Here is an 11919-nt window from a genome sequence, read left to right on the forward strand (position 1 = left end):
CCCCCGTTTCAGACAACCCCTGCAGCTGGGTTGTGCCAGGCAAACTGTGCAGCCACCCATTTGGTTTGTAATCCAGGGATCAGGGAGGTCAGGGGGAATCTTTTCATTCACTTCAGCAGGCTCTGGAACAGAGCCTGGTGCCCACATTATGCTGTCAAAGGGACTACTTATCAGATGGTTTATTAGTCTACTTTTCCCAGGAACCTTGAAATAACAAATTCTGCCTAGAAATCTGGAACACAAGGAAGCTTCAGGTTAGTAATTTATGTCTCACCAAGAGATAATACGTTATTTTAAAAACAATATATAATAAACTTCTGGTTTTGAACAAGCACATAAATTAAGATAGTGCAAGATTGTAGATTAAGTCATAAAATTTCTGTGCACATTCATTGATTTTCTAATCAAGTTCACAAATGAAAGCAGTTGTTGGATCGTTAGGTCTTTTAACCATGTGTTCAACCCATTTCTCTACTAGCAGCCAACCCCTCCCTCCCCAGCTAAATGCATTGACATCTCCATTAAAAGAAAAGAAAAAAAAAAAAGATTTGTTTTACCAGAACTTCTGGTGCAAAACGCCTTCCACAGGTCGTACAAGGAGTCAGATCCTGACTTTGGGCACCTGTGTAAAATTCAAATCATGCGAGAGTCTCAGTGAGACAATACAGGACAGGGCTGGAGTACAGGGGAATCAACACTTGGAGTGAGCCCTCGCTAAAAGTGTTTTGTTGTCAGAAGGGGACATCTGCAGCCATGTGCCAGGGCTCCCTTTTGCAGAACTACCTGATGTATCTTGCTCTGGTGAAGCACAAGCTCTCCTTTGCTATGACGACGTGCAGCTTTTTGTTTTCCACATGGCTGCTCGGGTATGTCCTTTCACAATGACATGACAGTTGGGTGAGGAGATGATGGAAGAGCACTCAAGCTCATCGCTGCCCAAATTCAGGGAAGGGAGCTGGGAACCAAGAGCAGGAGGCAACCCGCACTCAGGCTGACTCCATTTAATTTGTAAGTCATCAGGAGCTACAGATGCCCACTAATGACACCCGGCAAACTGTTTCAGTTCCAGAAAGTAGCTTCATTCTTAAACAGAACATTTCCATGGCATGCTAAACAGCATTCCCAGATCGCCCTACTTTGTCGATGTCAATTTTTTTTTTTTTTTTTTTTTGGGTTTTAAATCAGTAGTTTTTTAAAAAAAAAGGTTTTTAAATTACTTATGGAAAGTAGCTTCACGCCTCTCACTGGCAGTCACGTATCATTTCAGCGCAGGGATGCTGATTGTATTGAACAAAACCAGCTTTCAGGAAAACTTGAACGATAACAAAGAGCCTTTTATCATGAGACTTGTACCCCTCAGAGGGGAAGACCTCTTGTTGAAGTGTTCCTTACCTGCTCTTGCTGAAACAAAAGAAATCCTTGTCTTGCTGAGCAGAAGCTGATGTGTGACTGCTTTTGTCTCTCACCTTTGCCTTCAGATTTTACCACACTCTGAGGCAGAGTTAAGCTTACTACGGCGTTTCAATGATTACAAGTGTGGAGGAACAAAGCAATTCTGTGACATTTTTGACTCTACTCCCTCTGTTTAAATGTCTTTCCACTTTTGTTCCCACGCAAGGTCTTTTTGGGTGTCTGTGCTTAGTGTGGACTATACTCTTCCTTTAAACATCTTCCTCTGCCTTCCCCATCCCTTTTATTTTGTTCTCATCCCTTCAACATTTTGATCAGTACAGGTACTCACTTGTTCCATTTAACTCCTCTCCTGGCATCCGATTCATCTTAGTGGAATGGTTTCTCAAGTTTCCTCTCCCGCATTGCTATCAGGAGTAGTGCTACAATAGGAGTGATCACCTAGTACCCCGTTACTCAAAAGCTCACAGCTCCACGTTACCGTGCAGCAGCAGTTATGGAATCAGTGATTATGACACAGGCAGGCCCTGCTTAAGCCTCTGAAATGTATGAAAACTAGTACAGGTACCAGGCAAATGGAAATCCTGATGCCTGTTCTAACGTTAGAGATGATTTCCACTGATGTGGTTAACAGAGATTCTTGAACAGTTTGAGAAAACAAAGGCTTAACCTAGATGTGAAACCTGTATTGACACCTTCTGTTTTCTGAGCAGTGATCAACAGACTTGTAGACTGGAATGCCTGTATACTCCTTCCTCCAAAACTGCGTTACTTAATTAAAATGCATTCTAAAAGTCTTCTTCTGATAGAAACTACTTTGAATTGTTTTTGTCCATTGAAAGACCTCACTGGTCCTGCTAGGTTGTCTCCCTCTTGTATTCATTAATCTATTTAAAGAATATTTAAGATCCTTTGAATTTAGCAGTAGTCAAGACACTACTGATGTGTTGGTTACTGTGTTCTTTACCAGTAGGACAGTTAGCTTTTCACTCAAAGGCAGAAGATTGCTCAGTCTGTAGTCCTAAAGACCTAAGCATGAGGTTTTCTCATTAATACAGATTCAGAAAGACCAAATACAAATCCTATTCCTTTCACTCACATGTATGGTCATTAATAACATAACTCAGATGCACAGTACAGGTCAAGGAGACACCAAGCCTAAAGATACCAGCCCTCTGCTCATCTTCAGAAAGTCTTTGCAGCAATTGCAGTAGCTTGTAAGTTTGTATTTCAGTGAAGCCAAACTGAAAGCAAGACTCAAATAATAGCCTTTATCTTCATTTTCCTGAAATACTATCTGTAACATACAGTGTTTTTCTAAGTATCTGCTGGTTTTCTTTGCCACACTACTCCTCAGCCCGAGTACTTTTAGCAAAATTGATTTCAACAGCAACAATAAGGGCCATCCACTACTGCAACTGCAACATTTCTTACAACACATTTTATTTGCTAATGTGAAACTCAGCTCAGGTAAGAGGGGTGTTTACCCACAAAACAGCTTTTCAGACACCTCAGTTTACAAAAGGTTGTAAACATCTTTCATAATAGCACCCAAACAATAAATAACCGACCCAGAAAGGAACTAAGGAGTGGGTAAAAACTCCATGACTTATGGAGGTGTGCTGTATCGAGGCACCATATTTAACCGCCAGTATAAGGGAGAGGAGATGTAAATGGATATGTTGCTTTGTAAACTGAAATAATTTAATACAAGAATCCAATCAGATCAAATCTGTAAGATTCTGTTAATTTGTTGAATACATTCAACAAATATATACATATATAAAACTTTGTCCAGTGATAGCTTGTAAGAAAAATAATTTTTTATAATTTTAGTACATTTTCACTGCAATGAAACATTGCAGCAGTTGCCATGTCACTCATGACAGAATAGACAACACTAATACATTGTTTTATGTAGAACTTAATTTCAGAAAGGATGATAAGTTACTGGTTCTTGTTACAGTAACATCTGAATAACCCCCCTTGTGCATGACTGCCAGAGCTGTGAGTTAGCAGTTCCCTTCCCTTCAAATGAAATTTCAAGGATGTTTCCACAGAACATTCCTCAGCTTCATCAAGACAGCTTCAGGCCTTGAACATTCCTTTTCAGGTTGAGCAACTCTTTTTCTTGCCTTGTCTTCTCCAGTTTGAAGGCTAGCTTGTTGGCTTTCTTCTCCATTCTGCGTTCCTGTGCATATGAATAATTTCAAATTTACAAAATAAGCATAATATGAAAAAGAAACAATTCTAATTAACAGTTCTAGGTCATGCAAACAGCAGCAATCTGGACAATAATATTATTTATGGCACTAATTATAAATGGTCAAATTAATATGTGTACCACCAGGATTATCACCTTTCATTAGCTGAAGCTTTTAATATGCTGGCAATTTCTGTTCCTAAAATAAAACAACTAGTGTTTCATTGTGGGAAATCAGACTTTCCACGTTTCTTTCTGAGAATTTTCACTGTGCATGATCTGAAACATCACAACTGTTTTCTTTTCCTCCCTAGACGATGAAGAAATATAAGTGCTCCTTCTGAAGTTACATAGACAATAGTGACAAGAGTACCAAACAAAAATTTCAATATAGGAAATTACGATGACAAAATTCTGAGGTTCATTTTCTTTCCGGTAGATTTTTTTTTTCTTTAAAGAAGCAATAACTAGCCCTTGCAGACTGGCAAGTTTTCCCCATGAAGCTCAGACACAAGAACAAGTGAGCTTTAGAAGAAGCTCTCAGGACAGAATTTGGCCAACAGGCCATGTTTCTGCAGGTTTCCCTTAACCCGAGGCGCACCTTACCTTGCGCTCCTCTTTCACCGCCTGCTTCCTCGCTCTGCGACCCTCTCTGCTCTCGCCTTTGGCCCGGGGCTGTGTGGATGTTCTGGGCAGGTCGCTGCCGTTGATCAGCTGCATGCGCTCCATCTGCTTGGCAGTAAGACCCTTCTGAGGCAGGACGTGTAGGGGAATTCCTGTCTTCTGGGAAATCTTTATTGGTTTGGGCTAAAAGAGAGAGTGCTGTGTATTAATGGCCCCTAGCTTTCTCCCCAGGAAATGCACATCACGCTGCTTGACCAGTATAAAAACATCAGCTTCAGATTTATCAGCAATAAACTTGTAAGTTTCCTCATACTATTTTCTACCCTCAGAAAGATAACACTTTAATCCTAAAGAGATCAAACACCTCTGTGAGCAGAATCTGTCCTTCCAGAATAAGAAGTTTCTCCCTTTTAACTAAGTATTATTGAAAAAGAACTTAAGTAGGCACTTAATCCTTTAGAAGCTTTCAAGAAAAAGGTTTCCTCTTAAAATCTCATCCATTTGGAACACTGAGCTGTGTTCCGATTACGAGGAATGTCTGGAAGGTTAAAGAACTGGAACAAACTGTTTCAAACTATGTAAGGAAAATAGAAGCTTATTTTCAAGAAAAAAAAAAAAAACAAACTAAAATGTGGTTGTGGCACACAGATTACACAAATGTCTATCATAGAAAACAAGAAACTAAATTCCTTTTCTGCCTAGCTAGTACAGAAATTTTGTACATACTCAATTTTCCTTCTAACAGAGAACAATATATCCAAACCCTTCTTCAGTGAGGAAGTAATACCAGCGGCTAGTATCCTCCCCAGCCCTCTTTTCTGCTCCCTTCTTCTTTCAAATACAGATATCCATTGAGAAAAGAATCACTTTTGTCTCAAGTTTTCCCAGGAGAGTAATAAACGTAATGGTTTTACCTTTGATGGCTCCTTAATAAGCGTTGGGTGATTATATAAGTTTGAGTACGTACCTAGGTCACAAAAAAATTAAAAATAAGTACTGAAGAAAGGCTCACAAATAGAAATCCGGCAAATTTATTATTAATTATACTACTACTTAGTCTTTGAAGATATAGAATTGCAAGAATTAAGTTATCCACACAAAAGCAGTACTTTCTTCTAGGAAGAATTCCTTCTGTTGTGCTCTGGAAGCATAAACCATTTTACCTATAGTACGGTTAGAAAAGTTCTGAGATCATCTATCACTTACTTTGAGATCCCAGGAACAAACAATTCCAAAATACTTACTCAAAATGGATTCGCAATCCCACTTTTCTTTTGGTTCATCAATAACTACAGCCACTACCTCTTCCTTTTCTTCTTCACTTTCTTCATTCACAGCAGAGTCTAAATCTTCACAAGGTTCAAGAGCATCCAATTTCACACAACTTTGAAGAAGTCAAGAGAAGAAAAAAAATAAGGTTCATGTTGTCTTCAAAGTGTGTAATTACATAAACCCAGTCTCCCCTCAGTAAAACCCCAAACTAAAGAAAACTATACCAAATGAAACTTGCAGCAAAATTGTTTCCTTAACTAAGCATCACCAAAACAGCAGCACAAGAGACACAGTCAAAAAAAGAAGTATTTCTGCATTTCAGAAGTATGTGACACACAAAATTTGTGACTGGAGGGCAGAAAAAGAAGAGGATATACTTTTCAGTCTGTAAATAAGGCAGCTCTAGTGGGGATTATGTGCTCTGCTACCATCCAGACATCTTTCACTACAAGGGACACATCAGCATCAGGAGACACAAGGCTTATGTGAGAACGTTTAGCCATTTAACTTTGGGATTACATCATCTGCTCTAAGACCAAGTGAATATACTGTGGAAATGCAGTCTGGCACTGACACAGGGTTGCTCTATCAGCACTGATGTTTGCAGTGTGCTAAACACTGGTACCCATGCAACAGTCACCTGGGCATTTAACACCATATATACACTAGGTATATAGTGGAATCAGCTGCATACCAGCAGGACAGAATACACTTGGCTACAGAGTCTGTTAAAAAAAAAAGTAAAGGTACAGAGACAAACGTGAGTTACACTCAAAAGGGAAAGAAAAAATGCCTCTAGATGTTACAATAAATTCAGTACAATTATACAAAAAGAGCAGCACATGACATGAACCAATAAAATGCCTTCACTTAGTTTTATCATCTCATAAGACTGAAATTCAGTGGCATAAAAAATGGATAACACTCAGACGTAGCTGTTTTTATTGTGGGATGTTATCTTTGGAGGACACGAACTGGAAACAACATACCCAAACTTCCACTATAAACACAGGATCACACAACTACTTATGTGAAGCAGTACTTCTGGGAATACATACTTCTTTGCTTTCTCTTTGTAGTAATCATTCAGGACTTCCTGCAACCGAGCATTGTCTGTGTTAATATAACCTTCTAACTCCACGTTGTCCAAGGCTCCAATTTCATCTTCATCAAACTGTTCAAAAAACTAAAATAAAAAGTGGATATCTGTATTTAGCTCGCATTTGTTGTGCAACATCTTGATAGTTTAAATAAAGATCTACACATTTGCCCCTTTCTCCTCTCCCCTCTCACTCTGCTGAGCAACTGCCAAACACATCTGCAGTAGGATTTCCTCCTTACTGTCAGCATTCTTTCAGCACAGGAATCACAAAGTCATCTTTCAATAACAGATAAATCAGCTTCTGGAAGATGTTTCTTATTCTGATGCATTACCTCAATCCATACATTAAGAAGTCTGTCACTGCTCAGGATGAAACTTACAGGGTATTTCCACTGCTCTGACATCATTTCATGAATGTACAATCAGCACAGAGGGGAGGAAGGGTGAAAGAAATGGGTCTTTACCAGGCACTTGTACATGATTTGCTGTGTCAAATTGAGCCTCTCAGACAAAAGTGTAACACCAGCCATGAATGCTCATTATACTGATTGGAGTAATTTTATTTGACTGTATCAGTGTTAGGCCTTTTAACAGCAATTAGCACTCTGACCTATTAACAAGCCTCTTAACATACACAATATTGATGTGGAATATAAACAAAGAGCAGCTGTTTGATGCCCTGACTACTGAAGGCAGTAAGAATTTACACAGGGATACAGGACACCACCTTATGAGATAAATTAAGAGACAAAGCAGTGTTTAGCACTCTTATGTTTCACAGTTACATTCTTGAGCTGCCTCACCTTCTCAAACCTGTCATCCAACAGGGTTAACTGCTCATTCCTCCTCATTACTGAAGATGTCATAGAATATTCCGTGAAGCGACTCCTGGTTTCCTCTTGCATAAAAAGAAATTCTTTTGTTCGTCCATTAACCTCATCATCTGATAAGGGGCCTTCTGAACCATAGTCTTTATCATCACTGCAACTATCCTTTTCATCACTGTCTTCTTCCACATCTTCCCATTCATCTTCATCCCCGGCATCTGATCCCCTGCACAGCAGTATAGAACAACTATAGAATCATACCTTTCCACAGCTCTGACTAAAGTTGGGTTATCAGAAACAATCTGGCAATTATAGGTTTTATCTATTCTGTCTCATGACTTAAAGGTTACTATTTTCAAGCCACTCAAAGAAAAACAAGTTTAGCAGTAACAGTTGCCAAAGTCTAATGCTACTTTTGTCTGAAAGTTGAAAACATTTCCCGTAACTGTTGGATTACATGTCTCTGCACTGAGAGTGAAGTTATGTTTGCATCCAGCTACACATGCTGTAGCAGAAAAATACTGGCTGCATTCTTGAATATTAAAACCAGTAAAATTTCTCATTATTCATAAAATAATGAGAATTATATTGAAAACTAAATAAATAATATGCAGTGGAGTATCACGTGAAACACTTGTAAAGGTTCTGGAAACATCCATTAGCCTTCATCGATATTATTACTCATGTATTTTAAATATGATGGAGGGTAATGTTTTAAATAGTTCAGGAATCCTATTATTCCATACTCTGCATCTGTAAACAAGTACATTTAATTCATGAGCTCAAAGTAAACAAATGAAACCCATCTCTTGGATAACACATGAATATTTGATTTTGTAAGCTACCATTCACGTAAAACAAGGTAAAATTTCTTTCCTTTAACACATCTAAGTATTCAATTTAAAATCTGAAGCCATACTTACTTCCTACAACAAGACATAAAATAACAACAACACTGTTACTATTCACATCTGACAAACATAGCTACAAAGCTTTATCTACCCATTCCGTAGCTCATTTGCTTGTAGAACAAAATCATCTTCCAGGAGATTTTCTGGATTGTCAAAGTCAAAATCATCATCAAGAGCCGCAACAATATCAGGGTCAAAATCTAGCCGTGGTCCTAGAAAGTTAAAAAAAGCAAACAAAACATAAATATGTAAGTTTCTCTGATGTTACAAAGTGACTTTACTGAATAAAACTCGATCCAACTAGACTGCTAATTTGCACTTAAGGAAATATTAAGCCTAAGAATCACAAAATTCTACAAAATGTAGATTTGATACAAGCCAGGGTTAGTCGCTAGCCTCTTGTCAATATTTCTCATCCAGAAGATAACACTCTCCTGAGGTATCAAGCTTCCATATATGTACTTTAATATATTTTACTTAGAATATTGTAGAATAAAAAATATCCAGGTTAGAAGTACTGCAAGATCAACGGCCAATCCTAGCTCTCACCTCCTAAAATTCCCTACAGTACAAGAGGTCAGCAAGTGTTTCTCTACTGCAATTAGTGTCTTCAGCATCCTTCTGTCAGGACAGGGGGAATCATCACAATTACTTCCTGTTATAAAATATTAAGATAGCTGGAGGGTGAATGTTCAGTGCAAAGATGGTAACGTAACAAAGGCATACTTAGAGCCTGTAACACTGAAATAATACTTATGAAGGAACTAAACAGTACTCAGTCTTGGAGAAGAAATTTTGACAGGAAAAGTCCCATTCCAGATATGGTTTTAAACAGATGGATTAATAAATCAATTAATAAAAATTATTAAACAGTTTTCCTGTTACTAGTTCACATTTGCTACACAATAATAAAAGTCCATGGATTCCACCCTCCTCAAGTAAAGCTAAAAAGCCATTATTAGTAAATCACAGGAATAGATCTCAAGTTGAAACACAAATCACTTACACAATAATTCTTTATTTCTGCTTTTGAGCCTGTTCTAAACCCAAACTAACACGACATTATAATCAAGGCCACAATTACCCTCTAGTACCTAGATGCCAACCCATGGCACAGAAAGGTAGAACATTAACAATACCTGAGACAGGAGCAGCTTTATTTAACAAGCCCACATCCTCTTCAAACTCTGTGGCAAACACCGAGGAAGGCAACTTAATAGATGGAGCCTTAGAAAAAGAAACAAAAATCCAACATCACAATATTCTTGTCCTCAGTTTCACATTAACAAAAATGTGCAATTGATCACGGGACCAAAAGAAACTCTGTGAGCGCTACTTAAATATTAAGACAAGCACCACTTCACTGGTAGCAAGTTTTCAAAGTTATGCAATGGAAGCTAGGTACAGCGTCGGCAGCATTAATTCTCGTGTCAACATTCTCCAGCTACAGCGACAGTATTTTTGCATCTCTGAAGCTTTTTAGAGAACAACTGTATATAAGTTACATATACATAAGTCCCAGAGAATTCAAAAGTTCTAAAAATCTCAAAACATGAGAAAAACACACGACTTGTTCAAACAAATAGCTCTGCAAGCAATCTCTGTCAAGAAAAGCTTGTAATGGTTACAAAAAGTGCTTTAACACTGTGCCAGCAAAACAAAGTTTATCAGTAAGCTTTAGCTTGTCAGCTTTTGTTTTCACTTGCAGGAAAGTTGGACTGTGGGTCTAAAGGATCCCATACAAATACATTTATATCTGTATCTCTCGCCGTCGCAATAACTATAGCTGAATATGATTAATATGTCTAGAGGATGCTAAACTCTAAAGAGCAGTATAAAATTATTATTATTAGCAAAAATACTACTTACTGGGACTCGCTGAATTTCATCTTGTATATGCCCCTCGCTTGTGACAACAATTCTGCTTTGCCGTCCATGCACAGAAGGGACAAGCTCAGAGGGACCAGAGGCTTCTTTTAGATGCTGCAAATAGTCGTAGTCGTCATCAAAGAAGACACCGTACTTCCGCTGCTCTTCCCTCCTTAGCTCCTCATGCCCCTTGGAATTGTAAAAAGAAATATGTTTAGTTACTTAAGTGCGTTTAAAATTTTATAGCAAAAAATAACACATCTGTTGAGGACATCTGAATTCTAAAGTCCTTGTAGTCCTCTCTCCACTCATTATCCCAATGTGCAGCCAAACAGAATCCTGCAACCACCTGGTTCAGTGTTCGTGTGCTGTCTGAGCAGGACCTTAAACAACTTTTTCCATAAGCACCAAAACCAACAAAGCCCGTTTTTCAAGGTGGTTCAGGCAACTTTCGTTGTTTTTTTAATGCCTTTATATCCCTAAAGCCAGATAGTCATCCTTCAAGCCATCAGGTAGTAACTCACAACTATCAAATTCCCTACATCATCCTCTTCTTTTCAACAAGCTGGACTAATACTTACCTTCTCTTCAGATAAATTTCTGAATTGTATGATTGCACACCCACTTTTTGCTCCTGCCTCAGTATAAAAACCTCAGTAATAAAAGCAAGTATTTACTTTCTGTGTTGGCAGCAGAACTCTCTGGGGCGCAGTGTCATCCGCAGCAAGTGGATCCCTCTGACTTCTGTGTACCAAGTGAAATGTTACTGCTTTCTTCTTTTCTATGAAGGGTTTCTTTTTCTTGTGAGGCTGCATAAGGACATTTTATTAATAATTAATAAAAATTAAAATATTATATGCACCCAAAAACAATCTTTTGCCTGAAGCACACCACTGTACATAGTACAATGTATGTAGTACACTGTATGTTCCTTCTAAGGCAACATCTTACAAACGTATACTTGGAGAAAAAGCAAAAAGAGACCAGTAGTAGTTTAACTCTTCCTACCACATGCACAACAGCCATTCCAGATGTTCTAGCATATGGCAATACATTGGCACAATACCAACTTGATTATAGCATATATAGGTTAACATATAATCCTAGAAAGAAATTTTTAAGTAACTACTTTCTAAACACTTGATCAAATGTGAAACAGACTTCATTCAAGAAACACAGGAAACTGACATCAGGGAATTCACCTTGACACACCTACCTTCTTGAAAATTGTTTACCCAGCTGTTGCTACACCAGGAATTCAGCATCAAGTGTTGAAAGTGTTGACTGGCATTACTAGGGTCATAGCTCTAACATAAAAAATGTACATTCTGATTCAACAAAACACTTAAGTATTGTTAACTGGGTGAGAGCCTTTTCTACAAATCAGCACATCTGACTTGGGGAAACACTTTTACCAGAAATTCTAGCCTTACTTAGCAAAACGTGTTAATAACAGATACATAGAACTTGGAAACTACTCGATGGATCCAACCTGCCTTCTTTACCTGGCAACTTTAAGTGCACAACATGCCGCCCTATGTCATACCAAAGTTCCGAACACATCGAGTGCCACCGGCCCGGCCAGCAAAGCGGTCACTGGGTCGTTTCTCCCTCCCAGCGGCGCTACGGAAACGGCCCGATTTCAACCCAAACGCTAGGGGAGAACGGACGGATGCGACGGCTGCCGAGGCGCCCGCGGCC

General features: G+C 38.6%; 2 protein-coding genes across 2 annotated transcripts in view; both read right to left on the reverse strand.

Annotated features, from left to right (window-relative positions):
* Positions 1-1778, reverse strand: part of ZC2HC1B (zinc finger, C2HC-type containing 1B) — an 8935-nt gene extending 7157 nt beyond the window's left edge. The window contains exons 1-2 of the mRNA XM_008940735.1: positions 1742-1778; positions 558-622 (exon numbers count right to left, since the gene is read on the reverse strand). Coding sequence (XP_008938983.1) covers positions 558-622; positions 1742-1778 — 102 coding nt within the window. The remainder of the gene's footprint in view (positions 1-557; positions 623-1741) is intronic.
* Positions 1779-3487: 1709 nt separating this feature from the next.
* On the reverse strand, positions 3488-11027 carry LTV1 (LTV1 ribosome biogenesis factor; the record flags this gene model as incomplete). Its single annotated transcript, XM_008940736.1, has 10 exons — positions 3488-3601; positions 4220-4420; positions 5152-5204; positions 5482-5621; positions 6568-6695; positions 7415-7664; positions 8441-8561; positions 9489-9576; positions 10219-10407; positions 10896-11027. Coding segments are annotated over 10 exons (1416 nt in total), but the record flags the coding sequence as incomplete, so codon positions are not given.
* Between the last annotated feature and the right edge of the window lie 892 nt (positions 11028-11919).

Source organism: Merops nubicus, unplaced genomic scaffold (genome assembly GCF_000691845.1).
Source record: "Merops nubicus isolate BGI_N331 unplaced genomic scaffold, ASM69184v1 scaffold975, whole genome shotgun sequence".
NCBI lineage: Eukaryota > Metazoa > Chordata > Aves > Coraciiformes > Meropidae > Merops > Merops nubicus.